The sequence below is a fragment of the Zalophus californianus genome, chromosome 12, assembly GCF_009762305.2.
Source record: "Zalophus californianus isolate mZalCal1 chromosome 12, mZalCal1.pri.v2, whole genome shotgun sequence".
Lineage (NCBI taxonomy): Eukaryota > Metazoa > Chordata > Mammalia > Carnivora > Otariidae > Zalophus > Zalophus californianus.
This window is the reverse complement of record NC_045606.1, coordinates 92725573-92750980: the sequence shown is the minus strand read 5'-3', so window position 1 is coordinate 92750980 and position 25408 is coordinate 92725573. Positions and strand designations below refer to the sequence as shown.

At 53.9% G+C, this 25408-nt stretch overlaps 2 protein-coding genes across 2 annotated transcripts; both read right to left on the bottom strand.

Annotated features, from left to right (window-relative positions):
- Positions 1–304: 304 nt before the first annotated feature.
- Positions 305–16128, bottom strand: ADCK2 (aarF domain containing kinase 2). Its single transcript, XM_027574390.2, has 8 exons — positions 15133–16128; positions 12979–13125; positions 10458–10586; positions 9397–9492; positions 7097–7348; positions 5552–5680; positions 4672–4725; positions 305–737 (listed from the first exon to the last, which is right to left on the bottom strand). Exons 1-8 carry the CDS (start codon positions 16063–16065, stop codon positions 597–599), a joined length of 1881 nt encoding a protein of 626 aa, XP_027430191.1. The 5' UTR covers positions 16066–16128; the 3' UTR covers positions 305–596.
- Positions 15919–25408, bottom strand: LOC113911847 (translation initiation factor IF-2-like). The gene is made up of 3 exons (XM_035723220.1): positions 25317–25408; positions 16122–17001; positions 15919–16036 (listed from the first exon to the last, which is right to left on the bottom strand). The coding sequence occupies exons 1-2, from the start codon at positions 25406–25408 to the stop codon at positions 16128–16130; spliced, it is 966 nt and encodes a 321-aa protein (XP_035579113.1). The 3' UTR covers positions 15919–16036; positions 16122–16127.

Genomic DNA, 25408 nt, shown 5'->3' with positions numbered 1-25408 from the left:
AAAAAAAAAAGATCATTTGGAGTACAGCCAAATTTGCCCCACGTATATATACTGTGGCTCTCAGAGATTTGCTAGTGGTGGTGGCACCCGTATAAAACCTATGAATAAGTGATACATGCGCACATATATATGTAAGTATATATATTTCACCAAAAGGATGCATAATCAGAAACACTTGGAAGCCATGGGTCTACAGGATTCTGTGACCTTTTCCAACCTAAATCCGAGAGTCATGGAATACCCAGCAGGACCCACGTGATCAGGAAGGAGAGAGGGTTAAAAAAAGAGGAGACAAAAACGAGAAAACAAAATAACTGAGTTTATTTGTCCTTCTCCACAGAACATTTTCCCTGAAATAGTCTTCCCCGACACCAGGCCCAGCTTCCACGACTGAATGGCTAGGGCTCTTCCCTCCCTTCACTTCCCCAAATAACCCAAAGCTTTTAAAACAGACCCCTGAAACCAAGTCAGAATGAAAAATACTGGTATGCCTTCCATGCATCCCAATTTTAAAATGTTCAAGCTGCCACAGGAGAGGCGGTTGGGAGTGGCCTTCAGGTCTCAGATGAAGGCCCACTGCATGCCCACTGCTGTGGTCAGCAGGAGGACGCTGGTCCTTTCAGCAGGAAGGGCTTTGCTGCCTCCAGGATGTCCAGTTTGGGGTCCAGTGAGCGGCCAAGCCCCTCTAACACCATGATGGCGAACACGATGGAGGCAAAGTTGCTCTCTAGTTTTACCTGAAACAGAAAAACATGGGTTCTTTCCAAAGCCCATGGATCTAGGGACAGTATCCTGGGTAACCATGTGACTGTCCACTCCAGGCCTGCTGGGATTTCTACCGTCTACCTAACACTCTTTCCCCTACCCATCATTCTCCCCACCATCTCATCTACTCACCCAACCTCCCATCTACTCACCCAACCTCCCATCTACTAGAAATATTAAGGGGAAGTCTGGGGGATGCAGCATGTACTTCTCTAGGGGTGGGTGTGTGTGTGTGTGTGTGTGTGTGTGTGTGTGTGTGTTTGAGTGACTTAAAAATAATACAATGAATATTTCATAGCTATACCAGAAACGATAAATCTACATGAGGGTCATTCTTCAAGATCTGCCATAGCCTTTTTGAGACCATGCACAAGCGGCTTTGCTCAAACACCGAAGAGCTTCTCCCCGACCCTTTTAAGATTTTATTTATTTATTTATTTGAGAGAGAGAGCATGAGCAGTGGGGAGAGAGAGAAGCAGGCTCCCCACTGAGCAGGGAGCCCAATGTGGGGCTCAATCCCAGGACCACAGGATCATGACCTGAGCTGAAGGCAGACGCTTTATCAACTGAGCCACCCAGGCGCCCCAACTTCTTCCCCTTTGGAGCCAGGTTAATAGTAATAGCAATTTAAGTGAATCACTCAAGTAATTCTCAAAACTATCATTATCCCCGTTCTATAGAAAGAAAGCTCAAGCACAGGCTGGTTAAGTGACTTGCTCAAGGTCACTGCGTGAGGGAGAGGAGAGCCAAGATTTAAACCTAGAAGAATAAGAATCTGTTTCTCAAATGGACTGAAGGTCGGAAAACTGCAGGTGGACACAGGGGGAAATAATCTCTGTTGAAAGGAAAGGATATCTGTCTCCGTTCAGGCCTGAAAAGTTGTCTGGGGAGTCAGATGGTGCTTCAACACCATGGGCAAGGCTTTCATTCTTAAGCTGCGTGGTGAGTTCCTCAGTGTTTGCTGTATTCTTTCTATCTCTGTGTTTCTGGCCAATATCTTATTAAAAAATTAAGTGCCACATGGGGGCGCCTGAGTGGCTCAGTCGTTGGGTATCTGCCTTCAGCTCAGGTCATGGTCCCGGGGTGCTGGGATCGAGCCCCGCATTGGGCTCCCTGCTTGGCGGGAAGCCTGCTTCTCCCTCTCCCTCTACCCCTCCCCCCTGCTTGTGTTCCCTCTCTCAGTGTCTCTGTCAAATAAATAAATAAAATCTTTAAAAAAAAATTAAGTGCCGCATGAATAGACATTTCTCCAAAGAAGACATTCAAATGGCCAACAAGCATATGAATAGATGCTGAACATCACTAATCATTCGAGAAATGCTATCAAAATCACAATGAGATACCACCTCCCACCTGTTAGGATGACCATTATCAAAAAAACAGAATAACAAGTGTTGGTGAGGATGTGGAAAACCGGATCCTTTGTATACTGATGGCGGGAATGTAAAATCATGTGTGGAAAAGCAGTACAGAGCTTCCTCAAAAACTACAAAAATACCTTATGATCTTGCAGTCCCACTTCTGGGTAAATATACAAAAGAACTGAAAGCACGACCTCAAAGAAATATTTGCACATCCATGTTCACTGCAGCATTATTCATAATAGCCAAGAGGTGGAACTAGCCCAAATGTCCACGGATGGATGAACGAATACAGAAAATATGGTGTATATATATATATATATATATATATATAATGGAATATTCTTTAGTCTTGAAAAAGAAATTCTGTGACATGCTACAATATGGATGAGCCTCGAGAGCATTATGGTGAGTGAAATAAGCCAGTCACAAAAGGCCAAATACTGCACAACTCCATTTATACGAGGTAAATAAAGTCACCCAAATCATGGAAGCAAAGTGGACCGGTGGTTGCCACCAGGAGAAATTAATCGGGAGCTGTTCAATGGATATAGTTTCCATTTTGCAAGTTGAGAAACTTCTAGAGATTTGCCACACAACAATGTAAATATGGTTGACGCTGCTGAACTATGCACTGGAAATGGTTAGGGTAAATTTTATATATGTATTTTTAACTATAAGTAAACATTTTTAAGTTTTCTAAAAAAACAAAATGCCTAGGGAAGTACCTAGAATGCAGTACTTGTACTAGACATTCTCTGCTCTTCCATCCTGGGAAGAGCAATGTCAACAGCAAACCTTTAGGGAGCTTCTGCCTACGGTGTCCCCCACTGTGTATCAGGAAGACCGTGTCCGGACTTAGAGCACAGGAGGCAGGAGGACAAAGCAGTAAGAGTCGGGGCTCTGTGGTCAGACTGCCAGCACCCGGGTCCTGAACCTGCCACAGGGGCCATGTGGCCGTGGGTTTGTTGCCAGGCCTCTTGGCATAGGTGCCTGCCTTGATGAATGTGGAGGGGTTTAAGTGGGCTACTGACAAATATGACACAGCTAAATCAGTCACTACAGGGTGCTGAGAAAGAGCTCGGCACACAGCGCCATGACTCGGCCAGTCCTCCCGGCGGCCCTGCGGGCTCGGAGAGGCTCGTGCAGGTCAGAGCTGGGGAGTGTGAGCCGAGGCTACCGGCTCCACACTGGGTGCAACTGGACTCCCAGGAGTGTGTGTTCATTCCTGTTTCTCTCCAGCCCCACTCCCTAGCAATGATTAAAGCTTTTCCCAATCCCACGGTGATAGTTAAGTCGTTTTTAAAACAGAGCTTGTCAACCGTTTTGGAGAGCATAAAGCTTTTCACCAGAACCCCACCAACAAAGCCAACTCTAGAGCCGGAGACGGGTGCAGACCGTGGCTCTGGCATGCATAGTCGGTGGGACATGGGGAGTCACCTGACCTTTCAGTGCCCGTCTCTTCGTGCGGATAATATGGCAGAGATCATACCTGCCAGTGGGGATTGTCCTGAGATTTGAATGAGAGACTGGACGAAAAGCACCCGGCACGACCGAGTCCAGGTGGCAGGCATCCCACATGTGCTCGCTGCACCTGTTACCCCATGAGTCCATGGCATACTTGGGGGACCCTCAGTCTGCGTGTCGGTTTTGTTCCGAGCACCCAGCCGCTCCAGAGCAATTGTGGAGCCGCAGAGAGAGCGCGGGACTGAGAGACCTGGTTGTGGGTCAAGTCTTGGCTCCGCCCGCGAGGCCCAGAGAGGCGAGCGGACCACCCTGCCTCCCCCGTGCCTTCTGTAAAGTGAAGGTGCTCGGCCAGACAACCTTCTCTCAGTTGTGTGTTACGATCCTTGTCAAGTAGCTGCCTTTCCCATGCAGTGTTTCATTATCAGACTGCAGAACCTCAAGAGAAACAATGGGCAAGGCCGTCTTCGGAGGAGAACCTGCCCTGCCCTCGATGCCTTACACCCTTGGCTGGTGGCTTGGCTCTGAAGAGTGGCCCAAGACCACCCTCCATCACACAGAGACAGAGCCCGAGGCAAAGGCCAAGGTGAAGAACCGTGAGGCCGCCACCCTCCAAGGGGCTGGGGCCAGGACAGCCCCTCTGGGGCCTCCAAACGCACCAGGGCAAGAGGCACCTCCTCTTGGGCCGCCCCGACCCCAGGAAAGAACTAAGTATGACTTACATTAAGACTAAGCATCAGTAACATGAACTGAGGAGGGAAAAGGTATGAAGAGCCTGAGTTAGACAGTTTTTGCATTGGATAGACAAATTCCTCCGGCTAGGGGCCACGAGTACTTAGACTGCTAGACTGACAGTACCCAGACTGACCGTGGCGAGGCAAAGACCCCGGCACGACCGTGTCAGGAAACAGAGACGGCGCACTTCACACAAACGGACTGGTACGGAAAATGTTTGCACAACTGAGATGTCCTGTAGGAGAAGGCCCTCTCAGCGCCCTGCAGCCACCCGCCCGCTTCCCCAGACCCCTCCCCGCCAGCCTGACCAGAGCGCGGGGGGCTCAGCTCCGCCGGGGGGCCTCACCTTGTGCGTCATCAGTAACTTAAAGACATTCGACAAGAGGCTGGAAACTTGAAGCTGGAAAACAGGATAAAACTGACTGCAGAGTCCCCTCCACCACTCCTCTCCCTTGCAGGCCCCGTCCCTCCCCGTCCCTCCCCACCCTCCCACCCACACCCGCTCACACCCACACTAGCAACCACCGCCCCCCGCCCACACACACACCAGCTGTCGGACAAATTCCAGAAAGGACCACGCGCGCACCAGCACAGCCCCCATCGCACTGGCGAGTTCAAAGACCCCTGCCGGAGTCGAGCCTCGAGGCCCGTCCGCCCTGTCACTCCCACCACCCCCAGCACGCACACAATCACATCCGAATCCATGAGATCCGCAGGGCCGGCCTGCCACCCACCCATCCTCACGACCAGGGGGCCACTCCTTGCTCTGACTCACTCCTGCTAGTGTAGACCACGCACTCGGTGAGAAAACAGTCGAGTTTGCTAGAACTGTGTCTAAAACACAGAGTGGGCTTTGGTTCAGGTGTAAATAAAGGACATGAATGTTAGGTATGTCCTTTGGCTGCTCAAGGGCTTTAGTCCTCCCTCCCTCCCTGCTCAGCCAAGCTCCTGATCCCAGCGAAGCAGCAGAATGGCTGCACCCGCGACAGGAAGGGGTTACGGCACTATAAATGCCACCAGGTCACCGAGCCACTCCTGAGAGCCAGGGACTCCAGGGACCTGCCTCACACCCGGAAGATGCGGGCAGAGGACAGGTTTGCTCTTTATCTGCCTTAAAACTCAACCCCACTCAACCCCCAACTCCCCATAAAGAGGGTCTCCCTTCGACCCTAAGGGCCAGGGCGGTAAACGCCCCACGGCCTCCACCCCCCAAGTGGCCTGCTCACCTTTTCCAGGGTGATGGTGTTCTTCCTGGCCTGGGTCACCAGTGTGGCCATCTCAGCCTTGAACCCCTCCACGTCCCTGCACTCACTGGCCCGGGCATGATGCAGGATGAGCTCGGCCACTCTCTGGCCCTACAAGACGTGAAAGAAAGGAACTTGGTAGAGTCAAGAGACCATAAAACTAGACGCTCTGCCTCATATCCTAGTTGCTTCTACCCAAGGTTTCAACCATCCTGCCTTTGACCACCCATCCTTTTTTAATCTCACCCCTCTCCAGAATAGCTGGTAACCGACAGAGACTTTGAAAGTGGTGGCACCCCCACTGGCCTAGCGCAGCCAGGGCCAGGAGCTGTGTTCATCTCCTTCACCTTCAACAGACACGCAGGGCACAGCAGCAAAGCCAGTGTCCTGCCGCTCACGCTCCACGAGGCCCTGCTGACCAACCAGCCCGTCCCCAGAGTCACCAGGACCTGCCTCTGGACTCGATCGGCCACACTCGCCTTGTGGGCTCTCTTCCTGGCCGAGGAGCATTCCCTCCTCACACCTGGCCCAGCCTCTGTGCTCCAGCCTCCCACCTCCTCCTCTGCCCCGGGCGCCCTCAGACCAGAACCTCCCGGGCCCCCTAAACACCCTAGTGGTCACTCCCAGAGCCTTTCGCCTCCCCCAGCGCCGCCCTGGGAACCGAGCTCTTCCTCTCTGGCTGTGACCTTCCTTCACCCCAACCTGTGCAGGGGAACGTCCCCCCACCCTCCGCCTGCCACTGCACCTGTGTTTAACCTTGACTCAGGGGACACTTTCAACTGTCTCAGGCTGCTCAAGCCTTTGGTTTGTCCCCTCAGAAGGCTCCCAAAGGAGCAGGGGCTCCCCTGAATTTTGCCTTTATTAAAAACAACAACAACAACAACAACAACAAAAACAAAACAGTTCTCTCTTTGCCAGGGTCTTTCTTGCTGGAAAATTCCACACCAGTTGGTCGGAGGGTTTCTTCATTGTCACTCTTGACTCAGTAGAGGTTGTGCTGAATCCCTTTCTGTAAATAATAATTCTCAACCACCGGAGCCCCTCACAGCCAAAGGGTCAGGAGTCAAAAACCACTCCAGATCCCAAGGGATCGTCCCAGCCTTGGAGGCTAAGTCTGTGTTGGGGCTTCTCACCGGCCTGCCGTCTTGTAGCAAGTGGCACAGGCCAGGCCGGCTGTGACTCGGACCAGAAGCCAGTGTTCCCAGCGCCCACCCGCAGGCCTGCCACGGAGGGGAGAGAAACTCCCTGCAGGAGGCAGCATTCAGGGTGGAGCCATTTCCTCCCCTGGTCCCAAACCATGAGCTACTCAGAACAGGTGACACACGTGGGCCTCAGCACATTCTGACTAAAGACCCCTCGGCTGGCTTCATTTTCTCTCCCCTTCTCCCTCCCAATCCCTCCCCCCTCACTCCACTCCGTCCGTCGGGAGCACCAGAGGCAAACGGACACATTTACAAGACTGACGAGGGCCGAGGGGCCCCGCAGTTCAAGATTGTCCCCAGCTCCCGCGGGCCCAGTGGGTCTCACCTGCCCCATCGCCACAGCCATGAAAACGGCGCGGAAGTTGCTCAGGTCAGCAGCCTGCAGCTCTGCCACAATGCCGGCATCCAGCAGCACCAGGCGCAGCGGGCGGCAGGCGGGCGGCGTGGCCCCCACCAGCGCGTCACAGACCCCCACCTGCTGCAGCTGTGCCTCTGGACTCCCGGAAAGACCGTCGGCACCCTGGACCAGGATGTTCCCAGGGTGGAGGTCCGCATGGACGAAGTTGTCCACAAATATCTGAAAGGAGATCAGCGCTATTCAAGGCAGAGTCACCCCTTGCCACCCCATCACCACCAGGCCGTGTGCAAAAAAGCTTCCAAGGTGACGTGAGTGCCCAGGGATTGAGTACACCATTTCATAAAGGCTCACTGCTTATGTCATGCATTCAGAATCTGTACTGGCATAGGCCAGGTTGACATTTTTAAGAGAAAAATTATTTCTGGTTAAGCGTCTGCCTTCAGCTCAGGTCATGATCCCAGGGTCCTGGGATCGAGCCCTGCATCGGGCTCCCCCTGCTCGGCAGGGAGCCTCCTTCTCCCTCTCCATCTGCCTGCCACCCTCCCTTCTTGTGCTCTCTCTCTCTCTCTCTGTGTGTCAAATAAATAAAAATAAATAAATATCTTTTAACAGACTTCCCCTCCATTACCTCCATCTGCCCACCCCAGTGACGTCTGACCGTGATACCGACAACCATCCCAGCACACAGAATCGGGGGGGCCGGGGAAGTGGCTTTGAACCTACTAAGCAGGAAAGAAAGCCCCAGGGACTACGATGGACTACGCAAGTCAGGTGTGATTCGTGGGGCAGGAATAAGGTCGTCTCTGTCGGCAGAAACCACCCGCAGTGCTTCTAAAGGGGAAGGAGAGCCCAGAGGACGGCGCCGAGAACTGCCGCTACAGAGGCTCTCCGGGACTCCTCCTGCCGCAGCCCCAGGCCACACAGAGACCCCCCCTGGTCCGGGTTCTGGCTCTGAAGGCAGCAAGAGGCTGCTTCCCTGGTGAAAATCCTGAGAACTAGAGAAGCCGGGACTGGCACACCTGCCGGGTGTGGGTTCGAAGGGCTGGCTGACCCCTGACACCAGGGCTGAACCTCTTGGCGCATGGCTGTCAGCTTAGCCCCCCAGCTTTCGCCTCCGTCCTCCATCCTACAAGCTGGAGCCCGTCATGATCTCCTGTCTCCTGGGTCCGCTTGGTGCTGTTTCTCCCCTAGCTGCTCCCACTGCAGCTTCCCCTCCGGCCCAGCGTGGCCTGGTTCCCCACTGAACTCCCACGGCACCGACTGAGTGGACACCCAGCTCTCCCCCCACAATCCCGCCGCTCCAGGAGCCCCTCGGGTGGGGGCTGCTGACTTTCCCCTAGAGGCTAGAGGTGGAGGCAGGGCCTGCTCCGAGCTCCTGTTCCCACCCCTGCCCCACTTTGGCCACCGGCCTCGTTCCCCACGGCTCACGTCAGTCACATGGGTTCTGTCCTCCCGCCTGGTTCCTTCTCACCCAGACCCTGCACCCTCCAGGCCTGGACGCTCATCCTCTTTCCTGCCAACCACGGGCCATCCATCCCCCCGCCACGGTCTCCCGTGCCGGCCACCAGGAAGAGCTCAGGCCCTACACTTCCGTACCTTCTTCCTTCACTCCTCCCCGTGAGCTGCTATGAATGCCTGGAAGCTGACACGGCTGAGGGCTCACTATGTCCCTCTACGAGTGTCCTTTTCATCGTCAGGCTGTCCCCTCGTAGGTGACACCTAGACTTTACCTCTCAGCTCAGATGGTGCCACTTCCTGAATAAATCCCGAGGCCAGGACAGGCCCCTCCTAAATGACCCTGTGGTACCTGTGTCCTTTATTTGTGGCCTGTCTTCCCAGAGAACGGTAGTTCCATGAACATTGTAATCATGTCTGTTTCGCTCACTACTGTAAACCTAGCACTTAATTCAGTGCCTGGCACAGAATACGTGCTCGATAAACACTGCCGGATGAATGAATGAAGTGCCACTGAACATACGATATCTTCGGCTGTCTAAACTATAGGCAACGTGGGCAGGGCCTGGGTCTGTCTCCCCGCTCTTCCCACAGCACCCGGCATGGTGACAGAATGCATGCCCCCAAGACTGTGCTTAACAGAAAGGCACAGAATGAAGGGGCTACTTCCGGAGCAGACTCTCACCATGGTGGCTTGCTGCTTTGCTCACCCCCCACCGCCCATGGCAGCCGACCGGTGTCTCCACCACCTCCCCACACGCAACTCGACCACCTGCGGGGCCAGAGCACCCTCTCCAAGCCCACGAGCTCACCATCTTCAGGAGCATGTTGATCCCCAGCCGTGCAATCTTCTTCTTCAAGTCAGTGGGAATCCCCGCCTGCTGGTAGCTGGACACAGGCACGCTCTCCTTTAAGGAAGGTCAGGAAAGAGAGAGCTTTACCCTGGACAGCCCGCCCAGTGCCCCGCTCTTCATCCCCACGGGACACATCGGCGCCACCTTCCCATCCCGACTCTTCCCAAAGAGTTTTCCCTTCCTTACAATCCCTCTGAATCTGTCACCCACAAGTTAATTTTAACCTGTTTGCTCTTCCCTTCTGTAACACTTCTCAAAAGAAAACAAGTCCCATAGGCTTATTATGGAGGAAACCCATGACTCCACCACCCACAGATAAGAGATGTTGTAATGTCATGAGAGAAGACAGGAGCAGGCCTCAGGAGAGCCAACAGGGACATGAGTGAGCCCTGTGACCTCGAGCAGGAAAGAAAGGGGAGAAAGAGAAGAAAGGGGAAAGTAAACATTTCATATAGGTTAGCTATTTGTCCATGGAGACAAGTGTCCATTGAGGTCGATCTTGTTATTCCTCAGTAGCAAAGAGAAGAACTAAAGCCCAGAGAGTTTAAGTAACTTGCTCAAGGTCACACAGCCAGTAACAGTGGGTCTTTCATGTCACTTCCCTGGGTCTCACGTTACCATTTTTACAAAGGAGGCCGGACCAGGCAACAGCTAAGGCCAACGATGTGACACCAACACCTTCCTGAGCACTTTTTCTTTGCAAACTCTGTGCTGAAGGCATTTTGCATTCAACGTGTCACTGACTCCTGGGACAAGCCTACAAGGCAGGGACAGGCACCCACTGTTACACAGGAGGAAAATGAAGTCACCAGCAAATAAAATGGAAAGATTTTCAAGCCCAGAAAAGTCTGGGGCCACGTCCAGGCTCCCAGCCATCTCCCTCTGCTGCCTCCCCACCCCGTATCTGAACTCCCCTCAGCTTTACGGACAGTAATCACATGCTCTCTTGGCTTTTGTCTTTTCAGCGGAGATGGCCCAGCCGTGAGCAAAAGGCACAGCCCCAGGAAGCTCTCACTTACTTCGTACGTCTCCACCAAGACATCCCTGGTGACAAAGGGACGCAGAGGGGTGGGGAATTTGACAGAATTCACATTCAGGAAGTTGCACTGGAAGTGTTCTAGATTCTGAGCTTCGTAACGCAGGTCGATCTAGAGGGGTATGGAGAGAAGGGTTGAGGGGTGACCTGGGCACCAGGATGGCAGCATCTGCAGCACCATAGGGCTAGCCAGTCCCCACATCCACGGGCCTTCCCCTCCTGCCTTCCTGCAGAACGCCCCAGGAGACTCGAGAGGGGTGGTTTTGCCTCCATGAACCTCTGGAAGCTACAGCTGCAGACACCCCTGCAGAACCTGGGCCTGGCTGCCTCCCCGCCATTCCCTCTGCGCTCACCCCCCTTCACTCCAGCCCATGCAGCCCTTCCCCATGTCCCAGGGGTTTGTCTCCACTGGTCTCCAGCAGCCCGCTCCCCTCCGCCCACTGCACTGACCCTGCTCCCTACACTCACCAAGCCTTTCGCGTGCCTGACTCAAGGGACCGCTCCCACCTTTATCCTAACGAGCTCTGGGGGCGCCCGGTACTGGTGCCATTGAGGACCCCCTTCTTCCTGAACAACTCATCTCCTGGCACCTGCTGTTTACTTCCCCCCCGTGACCCTCCCCCAGCCTCCAACCGCTCCGCCTGGGTCTGGTCTCCTGGCCGTTCTTCCTCTGCATGCCCCACACGTGCTGATGCTCTCTCAGCTGCTGCCCTTCACCAGCCTGTGCACCCCCTCTCCACCGCCTCCATCCTCAGCTGGCACCTCCTCGTGACAAGACCACACAGTCTCTGGCCAGACCCCGGCCAGACCCTGCTACCAGCTCCACACTTCTCTTCAAGTGGTAGCCCTTAAACTCCGTGTCTAAAGAGAACTTACTGCCCCCACTCCCCTGGCTGCACATTACTTCTTCTCTCTTGGCCTCCACACAGTGGCCTCCACACAGTGGGCTACAGTCTCAGCACGCTCAGCTCCACCCCACCGCCCCGTGGCTCCCGAGCTGACTCGCAGCCAGTCACCGGAGCCCTAACAGAGGCACCTGAGTGGGGCTCTCTGACTCCCGTCGTTCCTCTCTCTAATCCATCTGCTGGTGCCCCCCCCCACTACCCTCAGGATGAAGTCTAAATTCTTGAGGATGACATCCAAGGTGGCTCTCTCTTCAGATCCATCTCTTGTGCCTCCCACTTCCTCTCTGGCCCAGAACTCTAGCTTCCCCCAGTCTGTATGGTGCTGAACATCCCAGCTTACCTGAGCCTCCCCCTCTCTCCTTTGCCTTCCTTATTCCCTCTGACGGGAATGTTCTTCCCCCATTTGGTCTAACTGTAAACACCACTCACCTTCCAAGACTCAGCCTGAGCCTGGGGAGCCTTGACCCTCAGGACAGAATGACCACTTCCTCTCTGGGCCCCAGCTGAACCCAAGTGAACCTGTAGAGACTTCTACAGGAGTCTCTGAGATACTGCTCTATTTGCAAATATTTACAGGTCTGTCCGTAAAATATTTACTCTGCCTACAATACCTTCCTTATGGATGAGAAAATCTCACTCATCACCCCCATGCTGTCTATAAGACTTCTAGAAGGGGAACCAAAGCTCTCATGGGTGGTAGGACTGAGAGTAATGCGAAGATGGCTGTGGGAACAGAAGCTATTTTCTCTCTTTTAATCTTCTTTTATTATCAAAACTACATTACTCCATAGCATACAGCAAAGCTTTCTAAACATTAAAATGCATTCCTGGGACTTAAAACCTTACATCAGAGGACATAAATGAGGACCTAGCACATTGCTCCTGAATGACTGCCAACTTCTGCACTCTCCAACAGGGAGCCAGGATGGTTGCCCACTTGGAGCCCTGACTGCCCCCAAAGTGTGTTCACTAAGTCTCGCTACTTAAGCAAGGATTCCAAGGGTCCTGGATAGGGAGGAGGGCCTGGAAACAAAGCAAAGGCACGGTGCACGACTTCACTAATTCTTCTCACCCGGGAGTTCAGCGGCTGCCTGTGGTACAGGTAATAATGCTGAAGGCCCCACCATAATCCTGCACTTTCCTGCCAGGCAGTAAGGAAGATAGCTTCCCAAGCACACTCAGTTACACTGGGCTGTGGCATTTCTGCTCTGGCCTGTGGACTAAGAAGGCCCCAGATCTCTTACGGGATCCTCCATGGTCTCCTCCCCATTCCACACTGACCCGAGATGACATAGGTTGAAGATGACCATGCCCAACTCGGGAGGAAACTGGGTCCCTGAGTCACTATGGAGTAGAGCTCCCTCTCCCTCCTTCAGTTCACCGGCATGGAACTTTGACAGAAGCAAGAAATCACCTCGTAGCATTTGGCCTCTGAGATCTGGTCATTCTTTGTTACGTCAGTTAGCATTACCTACCCGACCACCACACCATACTGGCCGTGACACACTGGGAAGTCACGCATCCATTCAGCATTTGCTAAACAGCTGATGGCAAGAACTATGTGAGATGCAATTTGCAACTGAGGGAAGGAGACTTCACCTGATGGACCATGAGCTTCTCAAATTCCTCCACGATCTCAGGCAAACTAAGCCACTTGATTCCCGGCAAAAGCGCAAGGACTCGGCTGCCCATCTTCATCAGGAGCAGGTCCATCTGCACCTGAGATAGCAAGCCAGGGTGCAGCACCTGCCAGGAAGGAGAACAGTGAGGCAGGGAGGGGTCAGGAGGGCACGTTCACCCTGACGGGATGGGGCCCCAGCATCAGAGAGCCAAGCCAGCTTCTCATCAGAGGGGAACGCATGTGGTCCCAACACCCGAGACCCTCCTCTCCCTCACTCCTGCATGCCTTCGCTCAGATACCAGGGCCAACTCCTCTGCGCTGCACTTAGCTTTGCCGGGAAGAACAGGTGGGCTTTTCCTTCCAAATACATTAAGTTTAGGTGTCCCAAACATCAGTGTGCATCGAAGTCACTGTGGAGTACCCGGTGTAGATGGGGACAGCCGGGCCTCCACCAAGACCTACTGCATCACCGACTCTGGGCATGGGGCCAGGAATCTGCATTTTACTGAGCACACCAGGTACTGAGTCCAAAGCCTGAGTCAGAGAAGGGTGTAGAGTCACAGAACCCCAGCAAGGATGCCGAGAGGTGGGATGGAAAGAGTCTGCTTTCAAATGCCTGTTGGTTCTGCAACTCATTCCCAGTCTGAAACTGGCCAAGCTACTCAACCTCTTCAGCCTCCTGTTCCTCTTTTTAATTTTTTTTTTTTAAGATTTTATTTATTTATTTGACAGAGACACAGTGAGAGCAGGAACACAAGCAGGGGGAGTGGGAGAGGGAGAAGCAGGCTTCCCGCGGAGCAGAGAGTCTGATGCGGGGCTCCATTCCAGAACGCTGGGATCATGACCTGAGCTGAAGGCAGACTCTCAACGACTGAGCCACCCAGGCACCCCCTTTTCCTCTTTTTTAAAACATGGAGATAGGGGGCACCTGGGTGGCTCAGTCGATTAAGCATCTGCCTTCAGCTCAGGTCATGATCCCGGGGTCCTGGCATCGAGCCCCACATCGGGCTCCCTGCTCAATGGGGAGTCTCCTTCTCCCTCTGCCTCTGCCCCTCCCCCCTGCTCGCGCTCTCTCTTGCTTATTCTCTCTCAAATAAATAAATAAAATCTAAAAACAAAACATGGAGATAACAGTCCTTACCCCCCCCCCATGAAGTCCTTTCAGGAACAAAGCAGAGATATAAATAGAGATGTAAGTTAAGCAAATGCCTACCTCAAAGGCAGCTGGTACACACTAAATAATGCGTCCAGGGCGCCTGGGTGGCTCAGTCTGTTAAGCGACTGCCTTCGGCTCAGGTCATGATCCCGGAGTCCCAGGATCGAGTCCCGCATCGGGCTCCCTGCTCAGTGGGGAGTCTGCTTCTCCCTCTGACCCTCCCCCCTCTCATGTGCTCTCTCTCTCTCTCTCTCATTCTCTCTCTTTCAAATAAATAAATAAATCTTAAAAAAAAAAAAAAACTGTAAATAATGCATCCACCATGACTGGCACCATCCGCTCCTGTGTCTTCCCCAGAGCAAGAGGGTACTTTGGTCCAGTGTTCCCCAAACGTGCCGGCTCACGGGAATCACTGGCAGCATTTATAAAAAGCCAGGCCTCAGGCCTTGGAAAGTATGATTCAGTGGGTGTGAAGAGAGGGTTGTCTCCAAGGAGGTGTAAGAGAGCATCAAGGGTACCTGCTGCTGGGGTCTGCCAGACCCCTGGGATCATGCTGAACGGGGACAGAAAAGTGTGGAGACAAAAATGATGGAGCCCAGGCAGGGGTGACTAAAAAAGAAGAGAGAAGGAAGCCACTTCTGTAAAAATGAATACCGCCATCTTGGGCTCGCCACAGACTGTCCCTGACTTATCCTGGCCCCAGAGGAGTGGCTCAGCTGGGGGGTGGTTCCTCCACCTATAGAGGCAGCAGACCCCAAACCCTCTTCATTTCCTTTATCAGACTCTTCACACAACCACACCCTCGAACCAAGAAATACAGCGTGCTCAGCACAGGCACACAAAGGTCAAGCTAATCAAAATCAGTAGAAGGCAATGTGGGGTGATTTGCAAATGGGGGTTCCTGACCCGGGACCACTCTGTGGAGTCGGTGAAACTTTAGACAGGAAGGACCAGCCGAAGACATCCGAGCACTTACTTTCACTGCCACGGGGATGAGGTGATCCGGCTCAGGCTGGTGGGCAGGTGCTGAAGACTGAGACACGACTGCATTTGATCCAACCGGGTCAGCTTTAGGGAGAAGCAGCCTTTCTAGAAATGACTGGTCAGCAAGACTTTCTTGAAACCCCCACCCCTTCCCCGGGGGGCCAAAGAGCTCTCCCAGCCTCCCGACTGGCCCCGCTTCTGAAGAAGCCTGCAGGTGGGAGGCCTTAGCAAGTCTCTGGACGCTGTCATGCTCCAGGAAGGTGGGATTGGCACGTGCTTTGTACACTTGGGCCACGCAGCCTGAACCCACAGGTTCCTTCTTCTCAAAGCAGAGGACCCTCCCCCAGTCTTCCCCAAATGCCTGGCGCAGGAAGCGTTCAGTGTGAGTCCAAGGGTGGGGGGTCACCCGGACATGCAGCTTGGAGAACTGGTCGCAGAAAGCCTCTGAGAAGAGATCGCGCCGGGTGCTGGCCCACTGGCCCAGTTTGATGTATGATGGGCCTGAGGTCTCTGTGGCTTTCAGAAGCAGGTAGAGCCACAGGCTGGAGACGCTGGGAGCCAGGTAGGTGAGGGGGTAGAAGAGCAAGAGGGGGAAGAATTTCATCAAGAGAGCCCCAGCCCGGAGCCAGATACGGAGGTGCAGAAAGAGGCATCCTAGCCGCCCCCCTTGGGAGACTCTCTCCAGAGGCCCATTTTCAGCTAGGTCACTCCAGCCGGCTCTTCGCTGGCACACACTCTCAGGAGCCCCCTCACCAGTGTCCCCATAGGCTGAGATAAGTTTGGGTAAAGTACCAAGCAGAAGCCAACAGAGTCTGGCATTACGAGAGCATCCAGATGATCTTAAAAGGCCGAGTTCTTTTCGGAGCTCCAAACCCCTCAGGTGCGACAAGCAGACTCTGACGGAGAAGCGCCAGGGGGTCACCATCCTCTCCCAGAGGTCCCTGGCCTAGGCTGCCTGCCCCCCGCTTAAAGGGCACCCACCTATGTTCACGCTTGAGGCAAGCTGACACGAGTCCAGGGCCACAGCTGAGTATCCCACTTAAGCGTGGGGTGCCAGCGAGATCTTGCGCCGCTCGGACCCCGCGTGCAGGCTAAGCGTGGGCAGGCTCCGCGCAGTCCGGCCCCTCCGTCCCCGCCCCACACCCCTCTCCCTCCCGGTACCTCGCCTAAACCTAAGGCCTGAAGCCGGCTGCGCCTTCGGGGGCTTTCAGAACTGCACCGACTGTGAGGACGGGAGGGGCCAAGCCAGACGCCCGGCCAGGCCCAGAGCGGGGACGCGACCTGCGCGAGGTGGCCGCGCGGGCGGAGCCGGAGCCTGGCGGCCGCAGGACACCCCACACCACCAGCTCGGTGCCCGGGCACCCGCCGAGGGCCACAGCGCGGAGGGGCTAGGCGGGGTTGGGGGTGGAGGTCGGCGCGGAGGGCCCGGGTGCCGAGAGCCGGGGGGTGGCGGAGGCAAGGGTGGTGCGGGGGAAGAAGGAAGGCACACCCGGGACAAAGGGCTGAGAGCCGCGGCGTGGGGGAGGAGCAGTGCGGACCGCCGGAGACCCAGGCACCGGGTGCCCGGGTCGGGAAGAGCCAGGGGCCGGGAGGTGAGGGGCGCAGAGGTTCAAAGATGAGGGCCCGAGGATCCGGACGCCGACAGCGGGAAGGGTGTGCGGAAGGCCGGCGATCGGGATGGAGAGAGTGGGGAGGGGAGGGCTGGGGATCAGGGTGAAGAGGGCGGGGGAGAGGGGTGCGGACGGCCGGAGTCCGGCCGCGGAGAGCCGTGGAGGGCGCGCGGAGGGCTGGGGATCCGACGTCGAGGACTCGGCGCCCGCGTCTTCCGGGAGCGCCCCGCCCGCCCGCTCGGGCTCCGCCCCTTAAAGCGGAAGCAGTGCGGACACCCTCGGAGGCTAGCCTGGCCCTCGGGTCCTGGATTCCATAGATAGGTTTAATGCAAAATGCAAAGGCACCCTCTGTGCCCTCCCCTTCCTCCGTGCCTCTCAGTCTCCACGGACATCTTTGTAACTTTTCTTACAAAGGGCATGGAAACGCTGAGACGCGCAGTGAATTGAAAGCCCGTTCTGCACACAGGTAGGGTTTTCAGCTAAGCAGAATGTGAGGAGAGGCGGGGAGAGGTTATCCTTGGACGGAGAGTTCCAGGCAGCATTGATTTGGGGAATGTGTTTGGACCTTGAGGAGTGGCTCCTGAAAGACCATGCTTATTCATTCAACCAATACTTTTTGATCCCAATACGTATTTCTTAAGCAGAATCTAATATTATCAAGGCTCCATAATATGTTTTAAAACTAGGTATCATGCTAGGCCCCGGGACATGGAGACACACGGAGACACACGGAGACACACATCCTGCCCTTACAAGATGATCACTCATGAGGGAGACCCCGCAGGGGAACACATAATGTGCAATTTCAATGTGGCAAGAGCATGAAAGAAATGAAGAATTGGGAGAACCCCCAAGGATGGCAGCTACTTTGGAGAGGAAGGGTGTTCAGACATGTAAAGAATAAAGCCCTCAAGAGGAAGGAGTTGAGTGTGGGAATTTGGGGGCAGGGGTTGTTGGTTTGATTTAACCTTGAGGAAGCAAAGGAAGGTCATATGGCTCTAAACAGCAAGGGGGAGAGAAACAGAGGTGATGGTGAGGGTACTAGGGGCTGTAGCCCCGTGTTAGAGGTGGTGATGGTGCTGTTGTTGGTGATGGTGGTCGTGGTGGGGTTAGAGGTGCAACTTCTCAAGGATCTATAGTCACCCAAGCAGGTGAAGTTGAGGGATTCCTGGGGTCCACGTGACTGTCAATGAGGAGAATGATGTCATCCATATTAAGGCACATGGGCAGCAAAATCACGCCGTTCTATCAGATATGAACCCTAACTCAGAATTTGCAAGGGCAGCCTTTAAAAATCGCAGATGTTGGGGCGCCTGGGTGGCTCAGTCGTTCGTTAAGTGTCTGCCTTCAGCTTGGGTCATGATCCCGGGGTCCTGAGATCAAGCCCCGCATCGGGCACCCAGCCTGCTTCTCCCTCTCCTACTACCCCTGCTTGTGTTCCCTCTCTCGCTGTGTCTCTCTCTGTCAAATAAATAAATTCTTAAAAAAAAAAAAATCACAGATGTTGATTTGCAGTCAAGCTGCTTCTCACATGGGTCATTTTATGTAATCTGGTTCAGGATTAGTAACAGCACAAATGTATTTGGGATGGTTAATGACTTAAGAGACTAAATATACAAATGGACACTGGCCAATATATGACAGTAGAACTCGGACCCTCGGCCTCTGCAGCCACTGGCCCCAGACAGTCAGGACTTGGTCAATGACTGCCAACTTCTCTAATTTTCATCCCCCACTTCCATCTCAGGACCAACCAGAGAAAGCCAAATATCTTCTCCAAACCGATCACAGAGGATGCCCAGGCCTCCAGCTGCTTTGTGCCAACCACCGCCTATTAGGGCACACCTGAAGCCTTTTTTTTTCCTCTATAAACCTAGCATTTGAGTCTTCGCGGGTATTTGAGTCTCTGCCATGTGCAAGTGATGGTGGCTGACTTCCCTGCTATAGAAATCTCTGAATAAATAGCCTCTGTTTGTTCTCATTTGGGTGGACCCCGTTTTTTTCCCATAGAAATTTTCTTCACAACTAAGCCAGCTAACTATTAACAATTTCCAGTTCTTGGAGATGTTCCTGCTGTTGCTGTTGACCCTGGTACCACTAAGTGGCACCATTCGCTCGTGAAGTGCACCGAAGCCTCCTCCACGTTCCCAGACCCACTGAGAAGAATCGAATGGGCATGGGAAGAGAATGGCAAAGGCCCACCTGGCTGTGCTTATCTTTTCACAGGACCCAGATGACTGTGATTTTAGCATTTCCCTTGTAACATGGTTACACAGCAGATGGGATGCAGGGCAAGTACTTGTTCAAGACTCCCGGGGAAGGGGGTAGAGATGGGAATGGGCTCAGCAACCAATTGTTGTCGACCTCAGCACGTTTCCCATTTGGGGCAGGATAAATCTTTGTTGTGGGGGGTGGAGGGGAAGCTGAACTGTGCTTTGTAGATGTTTAGCAGCATCTCTGGCTTCTACCCACTTGATGCCAGAACACCCCCCCACACACTTTTCCAGACTATGACTTTAAAATACATCTTCCAACGTTGCCAGATGTCTCCTGGGGAACAAAGTTGCCCCCAGGGGAGAACCACAGGGCTTAGCTCCTGTGGAGGACAGTTCTCTGTTGAGACCCTTTCAACAGTTCCCCTCTCAACACACACACACACACACACACAGTCATTTTCTTCAGAACAGGGTATCAGGGAAGGGAAGCCCCTGAGCAGGCCTGCTGCAGCCCCTGATGCCTGAGGATCCCTGTGGGGAAGATGAGACCCAGCTTCCCCCCACCCCCCCCCCCGAACCTAGGGGATTGTTAGGCAAATAAAAGTTCCAGGACTGACTCCCCCCAGGTCCCGCTTTGTACACCTGGCCTGCAATCAGCTCCCAAGAGAATGGGACCTTGGCATGAAAATTCTGGCCCTGGGCCACCCACCTACAGCTGCTCCTCAAACCCATAGAGTAGGACTATCCGAAATAGCGCTGGAGAAGGAAGACATGGAGGGAGGAGGCTGCCGCAGGCTCGCCCACCTCCCTCCACACGTGTGGCAGCGATTCTCACAGCCCTCCCTCACGTGGGCCCCCTGGCCACCTTCCCGCTTCCTCCTTTCTTTCTCCTTAGTGGGGCTGTTATGGGAATTTCTCCTCCCCTGGGTCCCACCTTCTGGCTTGCTAGGGTTGCTCCAGCATGCCCCAGGCGCAGGTGCTGCCCTTGTGCAAATGTCCGGGGCCGGGCAGGTCCCCTCCCTCCTCGATGAGGGTCTTGGTCATGCCCAACTGAGAGGCCCCTTTCTGCTCTGCTGCTCCCTGGCTTTCTATGTCTCTGCTCCCAAGCCGGCCACGTGAACACAGTGGCTCCCACCCGTGGTCCTAGTGGCTGAGCAGCAGGGTTTGTCCTGGGTTAGACTGCTGGGCCCTTCCGAGCTTTGGCCCTCATTCGCAGTGGCCTTGAGCAAGGCACCTACCTCTTTTGGGCTGTTTCTTCACTGATAAAAGAGGCTGACACTAGAACCTGCCTCCTAGGTGGTCTCTGCAAAGCCTTAGCTTTAGCTGGCACACACCCAGCCATACAGGAAAAAGCAGAAAGGGTGAGAACTGGCAGGTGCCTTTTTTTGCCTATTTGAGAAGGCAGGGAGCTGGGGATGGCCTGAGGGCCAACTGCCCTGATCTCCCCAGACACCTGAGACCCACAAAAGGGAGTAGCCAAGCCCAGACCACACTGCTATCTAGGCTGGTCAGATGTCACCTGGCTCGCCTTTAGGACAGTATTTTTTATTTTGCTCTAAGTTGATCTGAGATACAGGAAGTGGATCAGATATTAGGGCCTCCCAGAAGCATCTTCCTTCAAGGTGTGGCCTCTAAGAGGCAGTCCAGTTATTTGGAAGCTGGAGGCTGAGATCAGGGCTGGAGGGACATTAGCAAGGCGGGGATGAGCTGGCGGGTTTTGAGTCCATGCGTGCAGCTCGGAGCTCATAACGCTGTGTGATGAAAATGTTTGGAGGGATTCTCCCTCTCCCACACCTCCCTCAGGTTTGAGGAGGTTGTTTAGCTGGCTGGGAAGTAGGTCAGGGAAAGCTCTGAGAAGCAAGCTGTGAGTCCTCAGGCCAGTCTAGAGCTGGTCCGACTGTCCTAGCATGTTCGGCAATCAGTGAACAGGAAGATCTGTAGCTGCTCAGACGCAGAAATCTGTGACTCAAAAAAAAGAGAATCTAAACCACCACACTCTCGTTCCCTTCCTTCATGTTCAAATGGGTCTCCCAAAAGGAACAGAAAAGAATATGAGTAGAGAGTATTTGGCATGGCAGTCTGACATTTGAGACTGCCTAATGGTGAATGCTGCAGAATGTCCATGACTTTGTTCTCTGCTTTCGGTCATAGACACACTAATCCTTGTAAAGCTATGAATGCCTTAATTCTTTGTGGGGGAAAGAAATGACCCTCCAAAGCCAGGGGCATAGAAGTGCAACAGATGGTTCTTAGGCAAAAATTCTGTTATTGTGTTACTTGCCAATTCAGTGATTCTTTGAGATTTCCAGTGGTACCCTGACAAATGTCGCTTACTCCACAGCGCCCCCTAATGGGCCCCCACAGCTGCCCATCTTGCAGCCCCACTGTGGGAGGTAGAAGGCAGCAGAGCACCCAGAGAGAGGAAGAGAGGGTACAAACCGATCTCAGCCAAAGACCCGCCCTTCACAGCAGGAGAGGATGAAGAAGCCTGGGGCCCTCAGTCTGGGCCCTGCTCACCCCTTCCCCTGGGTGGCCTCCGCGGCCCCTCCCACCCTCCCCCTCCCTCCCCACACCTCCTGGATGACATTTGATTGGAACCAAGAACAAACCAAACCTGGGTTTGAGGTTTGGGTGGGATGGTTGGCTTGGTTTTGTTTCCTCAGAGGGAGGCGGATGAGGATGTGGTGGATGGGAAGGAACTCGCATGCAGCTGTCTCTAGGCAGGAGAAAATGGGCCAGGGATGGGATTGCAATGGAATGAGAAGGGAAGGAGGGCAAGGGCTGCCTAAGGAGGACAAGAGCAGGGGAGCCCTGCTGCTGGTGGGCTCACGTCAGCCACTGGAGCGACGTGGGGGAGCTTTGCCAAGAGCATGTCAAGGTGAGGCTGTGGATTTTTCCCTGCCCCTAAAATAAGTTCCTTCCTTGCTCAGCCACATCCAGATGTCACGGGCCAGAGCATAAGTGAATGATTGCTCTCCCCACACCAGCTCTCTGCATAAAAGAATAGGAACAACACCCAAACCTCTCATCTGTTCTTTGCTGTGTGTGTACCTTTCCACTGTGCGCTGACAGGCAGGTGGCCGTGACCCAGAGGAGGGGTTGCTTGCTGTCACACGAGGGCTGAGAAGGAAAGGGTCCCAGTGACCCAAGCAGGGGACACCCAGTCTCTAAGGAGGGGTGTCAGAAATTCCTGGAGGAACTGCACCACCTGTGCCTTCCAGAGGGGAAAGCATAACCAGAACGTGGGTTGAACGCTGATCCAGAAATCCCCGTCCAGAGTGGCTGGCACTGGGCAGAACCCCGGCTCTCAGGCAAAGCTGGTGTAAAAAAAGAACATGGCTTGAGCCAGATGGGCCTAGGCTAGTGTGACCTCAATTAAGGCACACAACCTCTTGGAACTTCGTTTTCTCATCCATAAAATATTAGGGCTCATAGTTAATTGCTCACGAGTGTGGGGAGGATTATGCGACATGACATATGTGAAGTTGCTGGAATGAAAGACTCTCAGTAAATGTTTAGCATCCAAAGGGAATTTGAATGGAAATGAAACAGTTTGGGGGAGAGGAGTTGGTCAAAGGCTCCTTTTCAGGCTCTCTTCCCATCTTAATCAGGCTAGCCTCCTTCTGGCCCGTCGGCCCTTGGTTCTCCTTCACTTTGTTAATAGGTGAGATGAAGCAAGCTCTGTGCCTGATACGGGAGGAGAAAAACGGCCTGCTCCCATCTGCTGAATTCTGAACACCTCTGTGCTCCTGCAAAGAGAGAGAGAGATTAAGAAAATAACAAACAGGAGGTAACTGAGAGTGCCCCCAAACTGCCAGGCCCAAGACTACCCCCTTTGCTTGCTGGCCTGCTTTAATCACTGCAACAGGATAAAGTCGGTTATAACTGTTCCTAATTCCACCTTACAGATGGAGACCCTGAGACTTAGAGGCAAAGCCACCTGCACCAGAGCCCTCACTCCTCAACAGGATGCTGAAGGAAGGAAGGGGAGGGAGGGGTAGGAGAGGTTCCGCAGCGCTCCATGGTTGTTCTAGGTGGAAAAAGCAGATTCAAGATCAAGTCGGGGCGCCTGGGTGGCTCAGTCGGTTAAGCATCTGCCTTTGGCTCAGGTCATGATCCCAAGGTCCTGGGATCGAGTCCCACATCGGACTCCCTGCTCAGCAGGGAGCCTGCTTCTCCCTCTCCCTGCCATTCCCCCTGCTTGTGCTCTTGCTGATAGATAGATAGATAGATAGATAGATAGATAGATAGATAGATAAAATACATATTTAAAAAAAAACTAAGAAAAATCAACTCTGTCTCCCTCCTCCCATCCGCACCTTTCCTGACTTGAGGCCAGGCAGTATCTCCTACCCTAGGCCTCATTTTCCCACATGGAGAGAAGCTAAGGACCGACCAGGAGGGCTGGGGGCGTGGTTGGAGCATGACCAGGAGGGGCTGGGGGCACGGTTGGAGCAGTGTCAGGACCTGGGAGGAGTGGGATCATGGAGAGGGTCTTCCAGGCTCCCGTGCACCGCCCCCACCTTGGACGGCTACCCTGGCCTCTGGAGCTGGAGAACCAGGGCTTGGGATGGACCAGAGGTAGCATCAGGTGGGAAAGCTCCAGGAAGCCAGCAGAGACAGGGCCACACAGGAAAGGAGGGACCCTGCCATGGCAACAGAGCCATTGAATGGCTCAGGGACAGGAGCGGCCATGGGGTTGGGGGCTGTGACAGGCAGGCAGGGAAGGAAACTTGCAAAGCACAGGCCCCAGCCTCACTCATCAGAGTCTGACCCCACGAGCTGAGGCAGGGAATTTTTCTAAAACAAGTTAGTGTCTAGAACTCAAAGATGACGGAGCAGATGGAATGGCAGCCACTGCTGAGGAGCTCCCCAGCCTCCTCTCTGGTTTGTCCACCCGACATGTGCCTGGCAATCTGGAAGCCACAACATCGAAGGCGACCAGCCTGCTGCACGCCCTGGCTTGGGGGAGGTAGCCAGCGGGGCTCCCGGTTATTCTCCACTTGCCATTTGCTCTACTTTGCCAGTTTGCCTCGTGACACCCCAGAACCCCAGGACTAATTAACCCTGAAGAAGCCAAGTCTTTGATCTTTTTTTAGAAAGTGAAAATGTATTAAATGATGCTTCAACAAACAAAACAGTAATTTAAATGCTTATAATTTGGGGGCACCTGGGTGGCTCAGTGGGTTGAACGTCTGTCTGTCTCTTGATTTGGGTTCAGGTACTGATCTCAGGGTCGTGGGATCAAGCTCCGCAACCGGCTCCAAGCTCAGCGCAGAGTCTGCTTGAGACTCTCTCTCTCCCTCTCCCTCTGCCCCTCCCCCCACTCACCTGCTCTCTCTCTCCCTCTAAAATAAATAAATACAATCTTTAAAGATCTTTATTTATTTGACAAGAGAGAGCAGAGAGAGAGAGAGAGAGCATGAGTGGGGGTGAAGAGTGGAGGGAGAGGGATAAGCAGACTCCCCCCTGATCCCAGGACCCTGAGATCATGACCTGAGCCAAAAAGGCAGATGCTCAACCGACTGAGCCACCCAGGCACCCCAATAAATAAAATCTTTAAAAATAAGTAAATAAGTGCTTATACTTTTTTTAAAAAAATTCTAGTACCTTGAAAATTTTTATTCTGAAAGTTTACTGAGCTTAGTTGAAATGGGTACGGCATGATGGAGTTTAGGAAGCTGTAACAAGCTCTAGAAAAGCTTCGAAGATCTCACAGAATGAGCAAAACCCTCAGCTAGGAAGGAGACAGTTTTCTCCTGTGACTTTGATATCTAAATCAGTCCCTCAAATCTTGGGCCCCCAGTTTACCGGGACAGCCCTGACAGTATCTAATGTTCCCCCTGTTCTGCAGTCCTTTCTTTCCTTCTCTTTCCCGCACACCCCTTTCGTGGATTTATAGGCTAAGCCTCTATCTCCCCTCTCCCCCTTGCCTGAGCTTTAGACCCTTCCTTCTAGGGACCCCTGAGCTAAAGACAAGAGTGACTTTCCTCTGGTATAGAGATGAGCCTGGAGGCTTCCCCCCAGGCCCATAAATCACCACTGTCAGCTACATCTCCCTTCCATCAGGGAACTCCTCGGCTCAAAAACCTTGCGTGGCCCCCCATTGTCCTCAGCATAAAAAGCCCACAACACTTGCGCGTGTGCTTATTTGGCAGTCCTAACTCCTGCGATCTGTGTTCCTTGATTGTCCTACGTGAGTGGGGGCGGTGGACACTATAAAGTCATTGCCCCTCTGGGAACCTTTTCCTGACTCCCCTCCCGGCGCGGCTCGGGAACCCATGTGCCCCCCGCTCGGGGCCCCCGGGCTTTCATTGCCTGCACCCTGGTTGTCGGGGCCCCAGCCGGACCGCAAGCTGCAAGGGGCAAGGGTGGCGGCTGCCTCGTTGTCTGGGGTGTCGCGGACCCCGGCGCCGCGCCTGACCCATAGTAGGTGCCCCAT

Coding starts and splice junctions, on each gene's coding strand:
- ADCK2 (XM_027574390.2), bottom strand. CDS start 16,065: ATGGTGACCCCCTGGCGCTTCTCCGTCAGAGTCTGCTTGTCGCACCTG. Junction 5,681..7,096: donor TGGCTGTGGCGATGGGGCAG/GTGAGACCCACT, acceptor CACGTCTTGTAG/GGCCAGAGAGTGGCCGAGCT. Junction 738..4,671: donor AGTTACTGATGACGCACAAG/GTGAGGCCCCCC, acceptor TTTCTGTTTCAG/GTAAAACTAGAGAGCAACTT.
- LOC113911847 (XM_035723220.1), bottom strand. CDS start 25,408: ATGGGGCACCTACTATGGGTCAGGCGCGGCGCCGGGGTCCGCGACACC. Junction 17,002..25,316: donor CTTGCCCCTTGCAGCTTGCG/GTCCGGCTGGGG, acceptor TTCCGCTTTAAG/GGGCGGAGCCCGAGCGGGCG.